This window comes from Misgurnus anguillicaudatus, chromosome 13, assembly GCF_027580225.2.
Source record: "Misgurnus anguillicaudatus chromosome 13, ASM2758022v2, whole genome shotgun sequence".
Lineage (NCBI taxonomy): Eukaryota > Metazoa > Chordata > Actinopteri > Cypriniformes > Cobitidae > Misgurnus > Misgurnus anguillicaudatus.
This window is the reverse complement of record NC_073349.2, coordinates 2,096,177-2,118,952: the sequence shown is the minus strand read 5'-3', so window position 1 is coordinate 2,118,952 and position 22,776 is coordinate 2,096,177. Positions and strand designations below refer to the sequence as shown.

At 37.2% G+C, this 22,776-nt stretch overlaps 1 protein-coding gene across 1 annotated transcript in view; it reads left to right on the top strand.

Moving 5' to 3' along the window:
* The window catches only part of prdm5 (PR domain containing 5), a 111,741-nt gene that overhangs the window by 72,511 nt on the left and 16,454 nt on the right, over positions 1 to 22,776 (top strand). The window contains exon 14 of the mRNA XM_055188410.2: positions 17,711 to 17,796. Within this exon, the coding sequence (XP_055044385.2) occupies positions 17,711 to 17,796 (86 nt within the window). The remainder of the gene's footprint in view (positions 1 to 17,710; positions 17,797 to 22,776) is intronic.

The window sequence follows — 22,776 nt, the reverse complement described above, 5'->3', positions numbered from 1 at the left end:
CTGGTATGTGCTTACATTCTTCACACCGCAAGCGTGAGCAACGCGTAATAAAGCGGCGCGTGTTTTTTCGGCGCCCATGTTAACAAGTTAAAGCACAAGCACGGACACCGCACGCGTGCGGTCATACATGTGACGCCATAAATGTCATAAATGTGTGTTTCAAACAGTCATGACTTTGAGCAATGTAAAAGAAAGCAATTAAATATTTAAAAACACCAGAAGTCTGCGCTGTCATTCACTCTCTTGCCAGCAAATGAGTCCTCATATAGCTTAATACTGTTCAGAGAAACAGATAACGTAAATCTATAAATCTAAATCTTGCTTAAACTGTTGACGGGAAACACGATCGACTGCTTCATGCTGTCAATCACTGAGTGATTTTATTATTTTATCTTAAAACCTAAGAGAAACAGATTTAATAATGTGCCAAGGGCTTTTTATGTCTATAATTGTGTATTGTGTCTATATCTGTCATTACACGAACCAGAACAGCACGAAAACAATGTGGGTTAAACAAATCACAGTTATATAAATTACACTGACCGTCAGAAACCGTCTTGAAGAGGTTTTGCTCATTAATGCATATAAAATAAAGTAATGTGAACTTGAGATTTTTATACTGTTATTACAGTTTTTCTCAGTCGCTTGGTACATTTCTCGAATCATACTCACAATTTGCAAAACAGTGAGTGCATTTCTCAAAACAATTCAGACAAGTAGCAAAACATCATGGATAACCTGCAAAAGCCACTCTCTTACTCAAAATTCATCTCTCAAATATCTGTGTCAATGAACATGTCATTGCCATCAGAATGACAAGTCAATGTATCATTGTGTATGGATAAGACAGTCAAATTGTTTAGTCACGTTGTCAATATAACATTTTACTCTGAAGTGATTTCCTAATGTCGTCAAAACTTTAGCGATAGTTTACAAGTATTGTAAATTGTAATTTACACCTTAGTGTAAGTTATGTGGGAGTTTGATTGCAAGAGACTAAACAAAATTTACATTTACGCTTTTACTGTTTGTACTGTAATTCATTGACAAACCATGTCATTGCCATACAGAAATGAAAAGCACTGCATATCCCAAAGAAAAAAAGTAGAAATGTGAACATTGAACAATATCTTTAGGGAAAACTGTACATGCAGTGCTGTCTTACACTAAAGTCTTCCTATACCTCCTGACCCAGCAAGCATCTTTGGCTAACAAGGCTAAATTTGGGCTGCCAGTGAAAGTCTAATAGACATCTAACTATAGCCAAAAAATAGACAATGCAAATACTTTTAGATCATGTAAAAGAAATGAAAGAAAACACCTTGAACACCTGTTGGAATATCATACATCTTCAAGTTATTTTGGCAAAAATGGCATGTAACCAAATTCAAGGTTATTTAGGGTGGAAGTGGGTTACTCATAGCTGGACTATATTGGGTCTATAATTAGCCGTCATTTCAAAATCTCAGTTTTTGCTTGCTGGGGACATTTCTGTTTGTTAGGGAAAGTCGAGATTCACCTGGGAGCAATTTACCAAGTCAGGACAGATTTAGAAAAAACTTCTAATAGAAATTTTAAAAAAATATGTTTGACCAGCACAATTATGAGAACTGTATTATGAGAAGTTGTTCAATAATTTTGCATGTAAAGACTTATACTATGAACTGATGCCTAAATGTTGTGGGGGGTAAGACTATTCAACAGAGCCCCATTATAATACATTTTGATCAACATGACATAAGCAATCGATAATGTAGGAAAAAGCAGAGAATTGTACATAATCATTTGCATGGATGTACCAAAGCATTTGCAACTTGTTCAAAGAAATAAGAAACTGCTTTTTTGATGTGCACAAGTGACACAATGATGTGAGAAATGAACAAGTAGCTTTGAGAATTTCAATTCTGATCTGAGAATTGTACCAAAGCGACTGAGAAAAACTGTAAACTGCACAGTATGCGCTGCAAACGCAGCTGGTGTGAAAGCACAATGGACACGCGCATACATTTTTGTTAAATCACTGCTGAGCATGATGATAAAACGCTAAAATAATCTTGTTGTAGTCTTGTAAATAGTGTCACTACAAGATTCAGTGTTTGTAAAATCTTTAGTCTGAGACTAAAAACTGTGAACCCAAGTCTTTAGATGTGAGCTGATAATCTTATAAAGTCTTTTCTAAATCTTTTCAAAGTCTTTAGGTGTACACAAAGCATTAGTTTGCACGCGCTGCAGAATCAGCGTGGTGCCGTTGGCATGGGGAGTCAGGAGGACCTAAAGGAAACACTTACGGAATGTGCAGGGCTGAATGACATCATATGGGCTGTCAAGGCCTTAGAGAAGCTTAATTTTGCCCTAGTTTAGCATCTCATTTACAGAATACTGAATGACCTATTGTAGAACCAAAATGTGTCAGGTGTGTGTGTGGAAAAGCCTGTTCATTTGACATTAAGACAGATCATACTGCATTAGTCTGGTACATCGTAAATGTAGCTCAGTCATGAGGTCAGTTATGTTATATGTGAAAGTGACGCAAAACATCTCTCCATCAATAACTAGAGTAAAATTCTTGCTAAACCTCTGTGAGTCCTGCTTGGTTTTCCTCCTAGTTTTTTGACACTTTTTCTTGTTTCATTCATCTTTTTTACTTTTTTATTTTTTGTGGGTAATTACCAATTAAATGTGGTATTTCAATTAGTCATTGATCAGGATACCTCACAAGTTGTTGATTATTGATTTTGACTAGTAAATTTATATTAACATTATTTATTTTCTTTTTATAGAGGTCGTATTATGCATTTTGGGGTGTAGTAGAATAGGTTTTCATGTTGGATTGTTAAAAAATACATAATATTTTGACATTTTACATTTTGCAGACCCAGTCTTTCTATAATGCTAGCCCAGTCTATTGTCCCCCACTTAGAATGTGTAATAGAAATGAACTACCCTTTACCATAATCACGATTTTGGTAAGGACCGGTTACACAAACACGACTAAACAGGACGTTTTCCAGTGGTATGTTTTTTTTAATTTAGTTTGACATTTTGTTGTTTTTATGTACTGTAATAGTTTAGCCTGGGTTTCCCCATGCTGCCTTGAACACAAATTTATTCACGCTGCAAGTCTGGCATAGAAACTATGGACCTATTTTGCTCCTGAAATAGGGAACCAATCACAGAACGGGGAGGAGGCAGCAAGACGATGACGACGTCTATGCGACACACCGATTGGCTATGAACTACATACAGACGCATTTGATAGACACGAATACGAATATCTCAAATACGAGAAAATGAACATGTGGTTCCCAGACCACTTCTCATTCTCTGTGAGACTGGTCTGGTGTTAGCCAGGCTAGTAATAGTTCGTATTACATGGGTTATATTTCATATTACATCATATACGTTTTTATTTTGTTATCATACACATTTCAGATGCAATGTTATATATCATTCCAAAATTAGATCCACACACGCACAAAATATCAATGTAGTATACAAAATAACTTTCACAGTGGATGATAAAGTCTTTGAAGGGATTATTAAAGGGCATATTATAGTATGCCGTGAAAAAAGCCTTGTAGGCTATGCATCAGTTTTCATATATACTTTTGCGTCATCATCTACGTTGACGTGCAATTACACATGCAGACCACTAGAAGGCATTTTCCATGTTTTGAGAAGACCAGCAGTGATGGAGGTAAATAGACGGGGACTTTTGTTGCAGTTTGACTTAAATCACTCCTCAACTTGGCCCATTTTTGTTCTTACCGTCGCAAGGGGAAATGCATATGAAGAAATACATGACAGGAGGGGTTCTAGTGGACCAATCACAGTGCTTACGGTCCGCGTAGAACGGACACACCATTGCTGAGTATTTTCTCCATAAAATTGCAGTTTGAAATTGTCAACACATCATCACAGTTAAAGAGCACCTATTTCATTGCTAAATAACAACGTTATTTGGGTTATTTGGTATAATACAATGTATTTGCGTGGTTTATGGTTTAAAAAACGCATTGTTTTCCATATACTGTACATTTTTGTAGCTCCTGAAATCCCTGTCTTAAACGCTCTGATTTTGTACAAAACTCATCGATTTGAAAAGTGCTGTGTCCCTGATTGGCCAGCTAATCTGTACGTTGTGATTGGCCTGAATACCTTTGACATCAGCCGGAAATGTGAAGCTCCTTACCATGTTTGAAAGATTCGCTCACAATGCAATGCTGACAGGCTGTGAGTCTGAAGCGGAGAAATTATGATAATGTCAGTCTTCTCTACATCACCAATCCCAGGATGTAAAACAGTTGCAGTGTTTCCTCTAGGATTTTTTCCAGCTGTGGCGGCAGGGGGCGCCCATGATGATTATAAGTGTACATTATTTTTTTAAATGTAGAATATAGGCAACAGTAAACTAGCATGTATTTTTTTTAAATAATTTTCATGCTGTCATTTACTTTTCCTTATATTTATAGCATATTGCTTTTCTATGTTTGATCTAAACTATATTTTCTTAAAAAAACGTTACATAGCTACGTACGTACGGATATTTCATTGTAGTTTTAATGTAGTGTGCATTGCAAGTTTGTGCTCGTGTTTAGCGTTACAGTTCCCTGTTGCAAAGGCACAGTCCTGTTTGATAATCCGCACCACTGTGATTGACCAAACACCCGACCAGTTATCCGACATCAGCAGCAATTTTATTCCACACCCGGCCCATTTGACATAAAGACTGTGACCCCGACCTGGTTACACCGCAGATCGCGCAGTTAAATAGAAACCTTTAACGGTCTTCAGACAGATCTTAAACACAAATAAGCACAGGACCATTTAAAAACGAGTCGAATTTTGGTCTTGGATGTTAGACCCGCATTTTACTCTTGTCTATTGAATCCCGACCTGCATCTACAACGCATATAACACGTTAACTCTTTCACTGCCAGCGTTTTTTTAAAAAGTTGCCAGCCAGCGCCAGCGTTTTTCATGATTTTCACAAAAGTTTAATGCCTTCCAGAAAATGTTCTTCTTCAAATATATAAACATACAATATTCCAAATGAAAGAACAGACCCTCTGCTTTCAAACAAAAACGTTTCATCCTACCTTGAGTAGTTCTTTTGTAATCAGCTTTTGAATATGGGTAGGTTTCTGCAAAAACACCACATTTTGAGCAAAAAGCTGAGATAATTCCACTTTTGTCACGGACTTTTCATAGAGATCCCATTCAGAGCGATCTTTAAAACAGACACGGACATGCAGCAGCTTGCCATAGGGCAATACTTCCGGTTTTAAAAAGTTGCGGAAAGACGGAAATACTCGCCATTGGCGGGAAAAGCGGGGAAAGAGTTAATATTATTACACTCGTTACATCAAATATTAGGAGTTTCACCCGCGGGTACCCCGACCCTGCTGTCTGAAACAGATGAAACAGTCTCATTGTCTGCCTCAAGTTTTTATTACCAATGTCATTATCTTCCCACGGGAATAATGTAAGTTTCCTTACAAACAGATTCGACTATTAATGTCTTGCAGTCGCATATGAGTAGTATTCGGTATTTAGTCTTTTGTTTTAAGACAAATATCTTATCATTTAACGTGAAACTTAATGTGAGTGTCTGAATAACTAATAATATATTCTGAATAACTAATCACCCGATAAGTTGATTATACGAGTACAGTGATTCCAAATGAATGTCCAAAAAACTCGTAATATGTTAAATCGAAAGTTTAATCATGTTTTTTCTCACAGCCCTGCGCTGCGTCGCTGTATATGTATATATTAAAGATAAAAGTAAAACAACATTCTAAATGGTGTATTATTATTTGTGTAAACTCACAATAAGGAGAAAACATTGTGTTTATTTAAAATCATTAAAAACATGACGTGCCTTCTGCTGCTTTGGTTTTACAGCGCGTCACAAAAAAAGAACAGAAACTCAAATACTTTTTTATTCGTTTTGTCAATTTAATAATTATTTAAGTGTAACATATTTCGTGTAGGCTTATTTATTTTATTATTATTTCTCAAAACAGAGACATAGCCTAATCATCATCTGTTGATTTAAATCTATTTGTGCATGAAACTAAACCCATGGAGGAAATTATGATATTTTAGGAGATTTATTTATAAATGAGTGAACAACGCGAATCCAGAAAGGAATTTATTTCTAAGACAGCCAGTCTGGCAGGGCGGACATTTCGGTAGCTTTTATTTTGCAAGCTGCCGCCGTGGGTTTTGTCTAGAAGGGATACTGCAAATGCCAAAAAGTTTAGGATTAGATTTGGAGGTAGGATTAGGATGAAAACAGCGGCTCTGGCTAAATGAGATACAAATACATCCTACAATCGTGTGAAATTTTGTGTTTAGAGTTGGGTTTGGGTGAAGGATTAGGATAAAACAGTGTTCATCCGGCCAGATTTCATTTGATGTATCCCTTCTATCCACAACCCCAGGCGTGGCGGGCTGCCACGGCAGAATGTTTATAGCGAAAACACTGAGTTGCCTACAATCTCTGTGTTTGTTGTAGTCCAAGAAAAGAGATTTTCTTGGAGATGAGAACTCGCGTCTTTGTTTACTTTGGGGTTTGTACCTTTTGCATATCATTAACATGTACTAATACACACTTGCACACCAAAGGAAATGTAAAATCATGAATCGGACCATAGGTGCCCTTTAAATGAGTGGATCCGTAGTTCGAGCCATAGATATGTATGGATGCTGCATAGACTAGGCGCTGAAACGTTTGCAGCAAAGCTACTTCACCTCTACTTCTGTGACGTTTGCATGCACTGCTCACATTTGTAGTGTGAATGCTCTTACCTGTTAACTAGAGGTCTTTTCAGGTCCAAAGAAAAGTACCTGACCCAAAATGACCCGAATCACTTTTTATCTAAACCCGACGTGCATAAGTTATTTTTTTAAAAACAAAAACCGACTCGAGAAAAACCCGACAAAATTACACCCAAGTCCGACCCAACCTGAATGTAAATGGCACTGACGTTTGTGCAGTAAGCAGCTCCACGCCCCAGTCAGACAGAAAGAAACCCCCTTGGCCTTGCATCCAATTTGGCCTACTGCTCCATTTATTTTTATTTGTTATCTGGCGACGACACCAAGCTAACCGCTACAGTGTGGTTCAATGAAAATTAACCTAACGCCAGCCACACAATGTCGCAAGCACTCTTGGCAAACAAAGAGGAGGTTGGAAAAGACTCAAGGCACCCACACGAGATAGTTCGGGTCTTCTCGGGTCCGTTCAGCAAAAGCACATTCATTTTTAATTACCGTAGACCTGAGGCCGCTAATACTTTACCTGACCTGTGTCCGAGGCACACGCAAAACTTTTAGACTCGAACGGGCTCAGGTCAGAACTCGGGTTTTCGGATCTAAGTGGACCCGTGAAGTCCTCTACTGTTAACATTAGCACAAAAATACATACTGTAAACACACAACTCACGTATGCATTGTGAAACCATCAGCTAAGTGTCTGGAACTGCCGAATGCAGCATCTATGTACATACATATCCATGGTCTGAGCTGATGTTATTGAATACAGATGGGGACTTACATGCATATTCGTAGATATGTGTATTCTAAATAAGACAAGGGTGTAGAGTTACATTAATTAATGTGATTTTTATAAAGGTAGGAAGAAATTATCATCACAGGAAAAACATATGCTGAAAGATTTTATAGTTTTTACAGACTGGGTCACATTTGTCTTGTAAATAAATCAATAAAAATCAATCACCAAGAAACATGTCTGGTTTGTGTGCGGTGGACGCAACCCTGATACAGCTTAATTACTTTAAAAGTTGTGCCGACAATCCAACTATTCAATTCTGGAAATATTTTGTTTTGCTTGGTTTTACAGGTAGTTTACAACCCATTTTAAACCGCAGATGGAGTTTCATTAATGTCAATCCTAATGCTGCAACATACTGCATGAAGAGTTCCAAGAGCTTTCCCAAAATCCAGTCTGATTCCAATCTGATTGGCAGGCTTAATGCAATTTTCAGCAGTAGGGCTGCACTGGTTTTTAGCTTTATTGTAGGAAACAAAGTCAAAATGGTTTCAATTGATTTAAGATAAGGTTTCACTTGATTTACATTCCAAAAAAGGAATTAAACCCTGGAGACATAAAACTGTACCATCTCAGGATTGGAGTGACATATTTATGAAGCGCGCGTGTGTGTGTTTATAGTGATGGGTAATACTTTGGGATGTTCTCGCTGCTGGAGTCTGTGTCCTCACAGTAGTCTAACAGTGCTCAGTTAGACAGTCACACACACATCATCCATCCACATCTGGAACGTGAAAGCCATCCAGTCCTTTAACACTGTGTGTGCGTAGTTGTGATATAAACATCTCTACTGGGCTGCATGCCTTTGGACCTCAACAACAACTTTTCCTACTTAAATTTAGATTCAAGATGTTTTTGGACATTATTTTTCCCCTCGGTTACTATATTTCCCTATGTTGATGGCATTGATGACAGTGTTGGAAGCAGAGAGGAGCTAGATGGAGTGCAATAGTAATCTAAAGTTCATGGCGTGAAACCAGACTCCACAATTAATTTTAACAATAAAGTGCTCTGATGACAAACTGTTTTTTTATATTATTTCACTGTTTTTCTATTTAGGGTTTTTGTATCCTGGTAAACAGTAAAAGCATTATTGCTAGAAAGCTAAAAATACTAAAGCAAAAAATCTAAATAAACTGACTAGTGGACCTTACTGACCAACTGGTGGTCTCTCTCTTGGGTTGCATGCACAACTGCATGTTTTGAATACAGTAAAAACATGGTAACATTTAAGCCTGTGTGGCGGGCTCTGGATTAATTTTAGAGGTCTGTTAGTAATCAACAGGTCAAGTGTGAAGTGATTGGGTGTGTCTGTGACTGATCAAAGTCAATCGCTTATTGGTCAGAAACGATCAATATTGTATTACAGCACCATTTCAGACTGCCAGTCCATACCCGGCGGCATTCCGGCCTAGATTTACAGTATGTGTGTGTGTATGAATGTGTTAACCTGCCTATGTGTGTCCGTTTCGGATGTTATATGGAGAAAGAGGAAGGCAGCATTGAGTCTGTGATCGACAGGCCTAATATCTTTCATACCGAATGCTCTGAGCTACAAAGATCTCCATGTAACACCAGCACAATGCTGGCCATGTGACGGGGACAACCATCTGTTCACCAGACACACACATACACACTTACTCACACGAGGGGGGTGCCAAACGGATCGATTAGCAGACGGGGGTGTCTGGGGCCACAGAGGACCGCCAGGGATCTGGAAAGAGCGCAGAGACTCTCGGGTCACACAAAGACGGTGTTTTGTTACAACACATGCTAAATCAGTTAGCCTCCTTTCTTTACACAAAAACGTCAGGGTTTCAGATAGTGATTCCCTGTTGACACTCTTAAATCAAAATAACACCTAGGTTTTTCCAGAGGAAATGTACTGTAAGCGGAGCTTTCCCAAGCAAAACTCTGCACCATGATGGAATGGCACAAGGCTTTGCTAAGTGGTTTCTAAGGTGATCTAAGTTGTTGATAGGTGGTTGCATATTGACTCAAGTCAATATAGTCCTAGGGCCAAATTTACTAACAGCTTGCGTCAGCGCAAACCATAATTTTAGCCTTAAATAACAACTATCGGGATTTACTAAAGACGCGCAGTGGATAATTAGCACTGAAAAGGTATGGTCTAGTTATTTTTGCGACTGACCTTATTGCATATGCATTTCTAATTTTCTCTTTTAGACGCAAAATTTATATGAACTATTTAAAAGCATGTCTTAAATCATTTTGGGGCGGTTTCCCGGACAGGGATTAGACTAGTCCTAGATTTTAACACTTTTAAGAGCACTCCAAACTGAAAACAACTTGCACTTACATATCTTAAAATACATCAAGGCCCTTTGTTTTACCTCAAAATGCACACAGGTAATGTTTTTAGTAAGGCATGTTTGTTAAAACTAGTTATATTTCCTAATTAAACTAAGGCCTAGTCCTGGATTAAGCTAATCCTGGTCCGGGAAACCGCCCTATAGTGCTTGAAATGTCGCATTTGTGGCTGATAGAAGAGGCATCACTGGTGGTACAATGCAGAGGATTTTATAACACATAACAGTTTATTTGGAATGCCAGAGGTACATATTATTCAAAAATATTGTTTGCCAATCCAGGTTATTTTTTTATTTGCTGGAGGAAATAAGAGGAGTTACAAGGATAAGTTACACAATACCAGGTGTTTCAAAACTTCTTGTAAACCTTCATTTTTTTGTCCCCTGGTTCTTTTCAGTCTACTATGGCCCAAATTTTCAGCTGTGATGTCCGTGGTGCTGAACTCAAGTGCATCAGGTGTTAGTAAATCACCCGCACCTGAGGATCAGCAGTTCTGCTTATTTGCAACCCTGAACTAATTTGCACTGCTTTTAGTAGATTGCGTTTTGTTCTGTCATATTCTGGTCTCTGTATGTAGCTTGGGTGCCTCCTTCATTAGAAAGTCCCAATTGCTTCTTAACAGCACAGCTAGTTGCCTTCCAAAAGCAAGTGCTTAAGTTCAGGAGTTTGTTTCAATCCCTAATCGGTTGAATCGTATGAACAATCTTCATAGTGATGCTTGTTTTAGCAGATGAAGCCTTATTAAAGCTGTCCTGTTTATTTTGGACCACTTTTTGACTCTATATGGAGAGCATTTTACACATCTAGCTCACACATAACAGGTTTTTGCTTTTCAAAACACCTAAATGGTGTGCAACAAGCTGGAACTAAATCTTTGTATTCTTTACATATTTTTCAACTTTTTTAATTTACACACCATTAAATGGTACAAGGCACCGACAAAGTTGCTACACAAGAGCAATAAGCTACACATTTACCAAAGAAGTCAATCTAATGGACTTACATACAGTGCTTAACAAATTTATTGGACCCCAGCACTCAATGAAGGTTTGTGTCACAGCTACTCTAAACAATATTGGTGATTACCAAAATCATTTTGAAATGCGAGTAGTGACTAGCTCCACACAAGACATGTTTGCATGAGATTAGACCAACACTCTCAGGGATGAAGAGCTGACATACTTGATATGGAGACTGTGAAGAAGAAATAGTGATGCATTAGACTTTAGCCAGAGATGTCAGGAATGGTCCTCCTCACTACCATCTGCTCATAAGAACACAAGCTAATCTGTGTTTTACAGACTTGACGGATGATCAAATCCCTCGACCAAAGATTCGGCGCTAAACACTTTCTTGTTGGATCCCACTTCTAATGTATTCCACAGAGGTCCTCCTGGCAAAAAAGGCACTTTAACCTAACGTCCTACTTGTTACATAAACTAAACATCATGATGTACCAAAGCACATCTGTGAAGCACATTTTCTTGTTTGTCAACATAATGACCTGAAAACAGACTCTGAGATTCTAGGTTTTAAACACACCAACATCTCCACAACGTGTGATCAAGATGTTTCCTGATGCCAGAACTATTCTCAGAAAATTCACATCAAAACAAAGCAGGAAACCACATGAGCATTGAGAAGTAGATGGACATTTGGTATTTGATGTAAAGATGGTACAAACATGCATCTGCAAAAAGTAAATTTGTTCAGATTGCAGCTGCGTATCATTCAAAGACCGGTTACCTTTTATTGAAATATGATAACAGGATGTTTTTAAGGCTAATTCACACTGATCTGACAAACATAGACAAACGCTAATACATTTGTTCATTCTAAATTCAACAGCTAGTTTGTTTTTGGCTGTGTTTGTCAGATCAGTGTGAATTAGCCTTTAGAAGATGTGGATGGCACAGAAATATGCTTGTTTGTATTCGAGTTTCGTTTTTGCCCTGTGCTGTACAGCAAGATTAGGAAGATATGAGCAAAGCTCACCATTGTAATAGATCATATGAAGCGCTCAGTCGGAGAGCGGTCTCATGTTTAATGAACATCTTACTTGTGCATTCCCCCGAAGCTGAGCTAATTAACCTTATTATTCAAAGGGCAGCAAAAAAGTTTTCCTCGCCAATCTCTTCGTTTATCTAATTAAACTACATAACGTTTTTCAAATCCAACAATTATTCCCTCAAGAAATTGCATTAACAAGAAAGCGAATTAGAAAACAGATTGTTGCGCAATCAGGACGCACACACGCAGGAATGCAGCAATTGGCATCTCTCTTAAGAGGCAGTATTATTAAGTTATGTTTTGCCTTTTTACATTTCTCTATGGGGCTGCCCCAGTTGCCAGGCGCATTACCTATTCCAAAGGGAGTCATTCTCTATCCAGAAAACCCTTATTTCATTAGCCCAGAAAGGCCTATAATGAGAACAGAGCTTTGTTTCACGTGCATGGGCTTCTCTTAGCTTTCTGCTAGCTATGGCTGAAAAAGGCAGATCTCAAGTGAACCTGATATTTTCAAACTTCTGAAATATCCAGACCGAGCAACAAAAGCGATGCAAAAAGCAGTTTTATCTATAAATGATCAACTTTGTCTGCCCACATAATGGAGAATATTGTTATCATAGAACACACACTGTAATGTATCTGTCTACACCAGTGGTCCGCAAACTTAGTATGTGTAAGACCTCAAACTTTAAAGTGAACGTGGATTGTTCCAGCTACGGTATTTGATTTTGTGCATTATTGTATTTTGTAATCTTCCATGTTGCAGTTCATAATTTAAGTATGGTTGGGGCAGTACATCAGACAATAGTGCAAATTGTCTTCTGTGGTCAGTTTTCTTTCAGGTCAGTTACAGTCATGGCAGAACAGTGGTTTGAGGAGAATCTTGCTGAGCAATCTAAAGTAGCCTAATGTTTATACTGTAGCTAGCTACCAGAATATTAGCATATATTTTTTAATCGCACAGACACAGTTTTGATAGTGACACATTTAAGTGTTACTATATTTATTGCATGCACCTTGCAATGTAAAGTATGGGCCAGATTTACTAAAAGGGGCAAATTGGCGTGAGAGCGCAATTCCAAGAAAGCGCTGATAGAAGTGGTAAGATCTGCGACTTATTTACAAAAAAAGTGCACTGAAAAGAACTGGACAACAAAAAATAAAGGTTTACAAGAAGTTTTGAAGCGTCTGGTATTGTGTGACTTCTCCTAGTGACTCCTATTTTATTTACTTCAGCAAATAAAAAATAACATGGCTTGGCAAACTGTATTTTAAAATAATATGAAGAGTTTCGTTGCAAAACGAGATAAATTCATTTTTTAACATTTTTGTCAAAACATGTTTATTATGTAAGGAATAATTGACGACGGGCCATTGAATTATAAGAAAATAATGCACACCAAGGTGGCAATGCGGCACGACGCGAAGCGGAGTGCCGTTACACCGCAGGTGTGCATTATTTTCAAATAATTCAAAGGACCGGAGTCAATTATTCCGCTTATACCACGGTTACCACAAACATTGCTCTGGTACCTATTTTTAAGACATTTGAAAAATTAGGTGTGCGGTTTACAGAAAAATAATCAACACCCATAGAACATTTCTCAGCCAATCAGAATGCAGCATTCAACAGACCCGTGGTATAATATGTTATCATGTTATTATTTTGTTTTATGGTGCTACTTAGCTGTATTTTTTAAGTTATGAAGGTTTAAATCAAAACAAACCAACTGCAGTTGAATTGAAATTAATTGGAATGCACAACCAAAAAACGAGATCTCTGAACAATTAAAAAAACCGGTGGTTATCTCGTTTTGCAACAAACTCTTCATATGTTCCTCTGGCATTCCAAATAAACTGTTACATCTTAAAACAATCCTCTGCATTATATCACACACTTTGTGCTTGTCACGACGGTGACACACAGATGACAAAGAGGACGGATCCAGATGCAGTTTAAGACTTTATTACGGTAGGAAAACAAAATACACGAAAACACCGGGCAACACGTCGTGACATCAAACACAATGGAACGTAACTGGAAGTGTACAGGAAGTAAATAAATAAATGACACTGACCAATAGGAACACAGCAACGAAACACACGGGAGGCAAATAATTAAACAATCAGGGTAACCATAGTGACAGGGCGGAGACTCTCAAATCACAGAGAAAACCTAATAAACACAATAACAAGAATACAGGGGAGGACACAATTAAATAAACATATGGACTAACACAACACGGTGAACCAAAGCAATAAAGAACAAAAAATACAGGTAACATGATACCAAAGGAATAACAAGACATAATCAAAACCCAGAAAAATAACTAAATTATGAAACAAAAACAGAGCATACACAAATAAGGTGAAAAAACATAAACACACAGACAAACCCTGACACTGCTCTCTGTGATGCCTCTTTTTTCTCCGCAAAAATTGCAGCATTTTCAAGCGCAAAGTAATTTAAGACATGTTTTTTTTTTTGCTGTTAAATAATGGTGCAAATATCAGTAAAATCACACGCTCAAGTAAATCACATTGCGTGAATCATTTAAATAATCTCCCAAAAATGTTGCGTCTGAAAGGGGAACTCCTAGAAATGCATGTGCAATAAGGTCAGTCGCAAAAATAACTAGACCACACCTTTTCAGCGCGAATTATTCACTGTGCGTCTTTAGTAACGCTCAAAATAGTTTGCGCTGGTGCAAGGTGTTAGTCAATCTGGCTCATGTTTCACATTCACTGTTACTGTTCTGTTACATGGTGGTGTTTTTAGACGAAACAACATTTGAAGTACTGAACTGAGCTTCCATTGTAGCTGTATATGTATGTTACCAGTCTAATCAGAACTGGCCCTGCTATCTGCATCCTGGATCAGTTTTATCTAAAACAGACCCACGTGTTTGTCCACTCCTTGATTGACAGCTTGTCACCCCGTCCTTTGTGGTGATACCGAGCACGCTTCGATAGCATCTCTCCAATTCAGTCCAGCGATGCTTTGATCCAGGGAGGGTGGGGCTCAACTGATCCCACCCACTTGAGGTCACTTGGGTTCAAGATGAGGGAGATAGAGTTCCTTGTGTATTTGGTTTTACATTACTGGAGAGGAAGAGCGGTATCCTAAGGAGGCATGGAGTATTGATTCGGAAATTCTGGTTTATATTTTATATTCCTTGTGGACACATTATTCCAGACTTCAGGCAGAGATCAACCCGTATTTATCTATATTCTCGATTTTTCTGCCTTTCATTGCAGAGAAAAGATTCAAGCCTGTTCTTTTTAAATGAAAACATATCTGATTGAAATATCAATTGTTACACGAGTGGAACAGATTCTTTAAAAATTTTGGCTATTTTCTTTCACAAAGCAGCACACAGAAATAAATGTCTGATAAAGTGACCAAAACTGTCTTTCAAGTGATGAACAAAGTAAAAACTGACGATGCATTTGTATCCTAAAATGAAAGGCAATATAGACATTCGTTAAATGATTCCTCATAAGATTTTAAAGCCACGATCTACAGAACATAAAACAAAGATATAACACATCTTTTTGTTATATCAAACATTTTTATAACTAAACTTAAAAAAAGTGATCCTCTGGGAAGCCCCGGCTACATTTCAGCGATCTTATATCATTTTGAGAATTAGCACGTCAAAGCAGTCATGACCAAAAAAAAAACGACAAATGACAAATAATTTGTAATTTTTACTGTAAATGACAAAAACTACGCTTTATATACAATTCCTTGAGTGTTAATTTATAACAAGAACTCTGAAATGAATGATTTTATAGACAAATACGCTTTATTATTTTGCACAGAAATACCTGCTTGCATACTTTGATAATCTCTGTATTCACTTAATTTGAAAGTGAACACCGACCATAATATTAAATCACAAGAAAGACAGTCGTGTCTGGCATAAATAAATATACGTTCGGTCATCGTCAAAATTTACAGAAATGGCTTACCTGTTTTGAAATTTAACTTTTGACAAGATAACAACGATTTTAATGACATTTTAAAACTTATAACGTTCGAGAAAAAAAATTATGTTTAGTTTGATGAACTTGAACTTGAACTTAAATATGATCCTAAATATGACACACTGAGGGCACCTAGCGCATTTGGCTAAATTGCATGCACCAGCACCATGGCCAGCACATGATACAACGAAAAGCAATCCAAAATTTACGTTTATAATAAATAAAAAATATATAATAAAATAAGGTCAGAAGTAACAAGGTGCAGAACAAATATGTGTTAAATGCCTGATGTGCATGGAAATAAAACACATGCCAAATAGTGAAATCAGATAAACACGAGTGATTTATAAATAAAATAAAACAAAGAAATTTTTAAAATAACGAAAGTTTTTAGCAAGAATAGCCAGCTTTGTCTTTTTAACTGTAAAAACACAAAGACCACTGCTTTGCAATGCATGGAAACTTCTTCCCATATGGACGAGTAGCCCTGTCACGGGGGTTGTTGGATTTATTAACACATTTAAAAAAATATTAATTAAAGCTACTTCTTCACATATTATTTGCATAGCATTATCATAATAGGCTGTATATTATTATATTCGGAGAAAACTGTTATATGTGAAATCAGATAATGTGCTCCCATATACAGCCAAAATTGAATGATCCTCATTTCATAACACATCTGCAACGATTCGACTATAAGATTGGTAGTCGAATCAGGCTTCTCCCATCAATGCATCGAAGCTTTGATTATTCGGGGTCACCCCTACCAGCATTAATGTCTTGGCCCCTTTACAGGGCAGTGTTTATACCCTCACACAATTGCAATAAAAAATAGGGATGCGACAGCCGGGCCAGTTTTTAAATGTGATCAGTGGCATAATTGGTCCTGGAACTGCTTTTGTGGTAAATTCCACAACACAGCAACATACTGGAGCCTTTAATACAGGGCAGGGCAGTTCTGTGCCAGGTGCCCGGTTCCAAACCCGAGTTATGTCTGGCATCAAGACATTTCGAGCTTTGATCTCAGCAGTGTAAAATGTTAGGAACATTTGTGTTTTCTTAATGCGGAAATTGTTTTCACCACCAATTAAAACATTCATTTTCCTTTTCAACCAAAATGATCAGGCATAGGATCTGTGGAGGACCTGCCTGCTGTTCCACTGACCTGAGGGCCAAATGGCTTCTGAAAACATATTTACTATGCAAAGTTTAGTCTTTATGTTGTCACATGGTTTGATGTAATAATATAACTATAAATGTATGACAAATAAACTAGTTAATATATACATTATTTATCATTTAGTGCACACCACACTTCTTTGCTTCCTTTGTAGGTAATTGATTGAAATGTGAGTGATCTAGGGTTGTTTCTTTAATTTTTCTTTTGTGTCATTATGGCCAGACAGCATTGTTTTTGGAACGCGGTTAAGAAGTTATTTTACTTCCCGATCACTCATGTTAGTGGCTTTCCTTTGATGGAAACCAGGCAGAGCACCATATCTGAGCAAAAAATCTGATTTGTTGTAAATATCTGCAATTCTGTCACATAGTCTAATAATAGTTAATACCATATTTTCTGTATATTTCAAAAGCTTTCTTTTCATATTTTGCTCATACTAATATGTATTTAAAATACAATTGAAATAAATCAAGGTGTAAAATGAGCACCCTGTAATTCATCACAAATGTTTATTCTCATGTCAATAATTTGTTTTGTTCACATGAACTAAATGTCTGTATTTTGTCATTTGTTGTGTTGTGGAGATCTGATGTTTGTGTGTGTTTGTGTGACTTTAGGTGAACGGCCATATCAGTGTCCATACTGTGACAAGGCCTTCAGCAAGAATGACGGTCTTAAGATGCATATACGTACACACACACGGGTAAGACCACTCACAGACGCATACATTTACAAAAATGCATACACCTGCCCCTTCTTTCACTCTCACCATTTTTTTTACATTTCTCTTTGACACCTGTTTGTGTGTGCGCGTGAATGTGCGCTTGCTCTTGTGTTTGTTTGTTCGAACAAATATTTATAGGCTATATTTATAGTGCTATAGGTCCTTAGAGGATGTTTTTAATGTCTGGAGCAGCTGGTCATTATAAATCTATAAAGTGTGAAAAACCTGCTGTTAAAAACACTCTTTTTTATTGTGTGTCCAGGTGTGGTACAGAAACATGTAAAATATTAGTTAGACCAAATTATGAATATATGAGATTAAAGGGATAGTTCACATAAACTTATGTTCACATTACATTCTGCTATCACACGACCTGTTATTGCTCCATTGCTATATAACTTTAAAGCTTAAAGATTGTGTTTATGAGGTACACTGTAACTGTGTTTATGCTTTGTTTAAAATAAAAGCATAATTTTATATTTTTTCTTTAATTTTGCACCACTGTTTCCATCTTCATTAAAACAGGCTTCTATGAAGCCACTCCCTCAGAAATACTCAATAGGCTCAGATTGGTTAGCTGTCCCAGTGTGTTGTGATTGGCTGTTTCGAAAAGCCTATGTTGCGTTTTTCACGATTTATGTAAATTTTGGGGTTTGTGATGTCACTAACCCAAGCCGAGGCTTAGTTTTAGGCAATCCAGCCATTCACTGTAGTTTTTTTTAGAAATTATTTCTGTGAAAGTAAATATCTCCCGTTGCATTGGACTTTGAGCGTTGTAACTTTTCAGATGTTGTTTATGCACAAACAGCAATGTTACACACAGTAACTGCAGTTAAAAAGTGCATTCAGAATCATCTTCACCTTTAATGTTCGGGACTAACAGTTGTGGTCTCCATTCCCTTTCATTCTGGTAAATGAAATTTAAATGATGCAAAAGAAGTAAATTATGACTCAGTTTGTTTGTCCAGAACATTTTGCCTGTTATGCTCCATGAAATGAGGAAAGTCATATGGTATTAAAAACCATTTTATAAGAGCCCCACCTATAATCCTTAAAGATTTTCAGAACTGTTTATCATTCGCCGAGGTTCAGAGTAATGCCAGAAGGGCCCCTACTTTAGCAAAGAAGTAAATCTGTGATGCTTTTTATGTTTACCTGATAAAAGACACACAAAAACTTACATAAAAATAAGTGGAAAAAATCAGCAAGTTGGTCACAAAAGTGCAATGTACATTTTAGTGATAACAGGGACATTACAGGTGCAGCTATATAGTTTTTCCAGCATCTATTAATCTTTATACATGTTGACTTAATTAACATTTATGACTTAATATTAGTAAATGCTGAAATTAACATGAACTAAGTTTGATAAATGCTGTAGAAGTATTGTTTATTGTTATGTAATGTATTAGGTATCTAATGCATTATCTAATGCTAACAAATACAACCTTATTGTAAAGTGGTACTGATTTTGCTTAAAGCACTTTTAAAACCTTTAAAATGGATACTTATCTGCTAATTAGCAATAAATAAAACCCTTTTTTCTTAAGAGCAGTGCTCTGCTTGCTTTTTTTTTGATAAAGGATGGCATAGGTGTTTTTAACATCATTTTCTTAAAAAACTGTATCACCTCCCCATCTTTCCCCAGGCATTTAGAATAAGAGCATCTTTAATAGCACAGACGAGTGGCAACATCCAAGAAAACAGAACAGATGCGGCAGATCATTAGACATCTTTGCCAAATATGGATTGAGTAATTGTTAACCATAACAAATGAGCTGTGAACTGATACACAGCAGGCTATTATGATATCATAATGAAAAGTGAATGAGCGACTGTGACGGCGAAACAAGAACAGTGACAGAGCTGTGTTAATCCTCTGCTAGTCACAGTTGTTTTTATTGTTTTTCTGAACCGGTATCATACTGAAGAGTTGCACAATTTCAGCATGTACCAGCAGCCATATCACCCTGTAGCCCAAGACAACTTGCCCACTGAAACTAAGTCTGTGTGGGTCCTAACACCCCAGTATAGTGACGGGGACACTATACTGTCAAAAAAAGCACCGTCCTTTGGATGAGACGTTAAACCGAGGTCCTGACTCTCTGTGGTCATTAAAAATCCCAGGATTTCCTTCGAAAAAGAGTAGGGGTGTGCCCCGGCATCCTGGCCAAACTTGCCCATTGGCCTACTAATCATCCCTCATACTAATTGGCTATATCACCTCTCCACTAATAAGCTGGTGTGTGGTGGGCGTTCTGGCGCAATATGGCTGCCGTCGCATCATCCAGGTGGATGCTGCACATTGGTGGTGGTTGAGGAGATTCCCCTGTTCATATGTAAAGCGCTTTGAGTACTGAGAAAGCGCTATATAAATGTAAGGAATAATAATAATGTAGTATTTCAACTTCAGTAAGTAAGGCTCATTGTAGGATCACAGATTTGCCTAAGGGAGTCGGCTAAGGTTAAATGAAATGTTTACAAATACATATCCACACATATGGAATTTTTGGAATATCATGGAATTTTAAAAGGTCTTTTCCAGACATTGAATGTCAGGGAATTTTGGGTCATGGAAGGTTTAGAACTTTTTCACAAAGTCATGGAATATCAGGGATTTTTTTGTTGCTTTAAATTTTTCCATTTATCAGTATGTAATCCCCTTGTTAACTTGTGACGTAAGGAATACCATTTCATGTCCAAGTCTCCACTGACTCCCATTAAAACTGGTGTTTATTGGCACCGTTTATTCATTCAAGGCATTTAATCTACATTTTTATAAACTCATGGTGTACATTATCCAGGTTCACGACATCCTGGACATAGGTCATGGAAATTCACTTTTTTATTTAGTGAAAGTCAGGGATGTTGACATTTGACTTAGAGTGGGAACCCTAAAAATTGTGCCATGACTGCAATTTATGTTTATGTTCATCACGTCAGTGCATTCAACACAATTTAGAAGCTTGAATCGGTATAAAGACGGAGAATTCCCTAATGTAAACTGTAATCAATGCTACTTAGGTGTGGGTGTGTGGTGCCTAAATCCTTTAGTGAATTTGGTCCTAAAACAACACAGACAATTTGTTTAAATAAATGACGCTATCAGCGGGTGTGAATCATTCTTAGTGAATTTCCCCTCTAAATGTTTCACATGGTTACCGTGCGCATACAGTGATTTTCTGTAAATTATGTTACACGGTTCCATGATCAAATAGTGGAGTGAATGAATCAAACACTACAGGTGTCTTCATCATTAAGCCTGAGGCTCTGACTAGAACTAGAGACCGCTGTCAGCTTTGGTTTCCATCCAAAGTTAGGAATTTAGCATCACATGAAACACTCGTAAATAAATCACAGTTTACACCCACGAATTGAAGAGAACAAAAATATAACTTCTTAATAAATTGGTGCTAAATATCATTAAGAAAAATTAAATTTACAGCAATTGGAGAAGCCAATGTAGGTTTTTTTAAAGGGACCAGGGCTTGACATTAACTTTTTTGCTCACCAGCCAAAGTGGCTAGTTGTTTTACAAAGTTACTAGACACTCAGCATTTTCACTGGCCACAATTTTGTTGCTGGTAAAATACATCTTATATAATTAAACTTGACTTTGGCATCCTAAAATGACTTTAATTCGAGTAATTGTACTTGATTTAGCTAGATTAGATGCAGACTATCAAATGCAATAGATTAACTTCTAATGAATATATTAAAAGTTGAGCGGGGTGTAGAAGGTTTGCGCTATGAATTTCTCTCCGGTCTTGCCAAAGAGTGTGCACGCCCTTTAAATCTCTTCAATCACTTCCATGCAATTGTTTTAACTTTCCCAAAGTGAACGTGTGTGCGCTCAGACTGTACGCTCTTTCTAGAAAAAAGGTGGCACTTTGGTCCTCCGCTGATCGCGCACGTGTCTCAACAAACGGTCTCAGTATATTGCGATGGGTGCAGGGAGTGCTCATGGGAGTTGTAGTTTCCCAGTGTCATTGCGCATTGTTTATAATTTCGCATAACTTTAAAGGAATAGTCTATCCTTTTTCCATATTAAAGTATGTTATTACCTTAACTAAGAATAGTTGATATATACCTCCATCATCTTGTGCGTGCACGTAAGCGCTGTGGCGCACAGAGACACTTTGATAGCATTTAGCTTAGTTATAACGAGTAGTTATACGAGCAAGTATGTTGGCACAAAATAAAACGTAGCGCTTTTCTAAGTGGATTTAAAAGAGGAACTATATTGTATCATACATGTGTTGTTGCGTTACCATTTCTGCATTAAGTCATAACTAAATTAAGTTTTTTTTTTGACATAAAAAACTTTACTTATGACTACAATAAAAGTAGTGCCTTTAAGGTGAAATGTAAGTGTTTTTGCTATAATGTTTTGGAGTAAAACATTTCGGGTTAGCCTACTACGAGTAATCTTACCACATGCAGTTTAAGACCTATGAATGGATACAGTATAAATATGCATAATTATTAAAGTGCCCATCTTATGACTGCTTTTCCACAAGTTATATAGGTGTATGAGTTCCATAAAGCATGTTTCAAATTTTTTTTGCTCGAAATAGCTTGTAGGAAAAGATTGTTACCCATCTCTAGGAGCCTCTATTTCAAGGCAGTTCAGATTGTGCCGTTTTGAGCTAGTCATTACATATTTATGAGTTGCTGCTCCTTTGATCACGCCCCACTACTAACGTCATGTGCCCGTGCGCATGCTCAGTGGTATCGTGAGCAGTACAGACCATACTGTGTTATTATTTTATATATTATTATTAACGGTTTATGTTGCCAACAGACAAATCATGAAGAAAAGTATCACTAATAAGTAACGTTACACTACAGGAGAAGAAACTCATGACACACAATGATTCCAGAGTAAATTGTGATGTAACGTTAGCAGTCTCAACAATAAACTCGTTTTCCCTGGACAATACTAACATATTCCCGTTA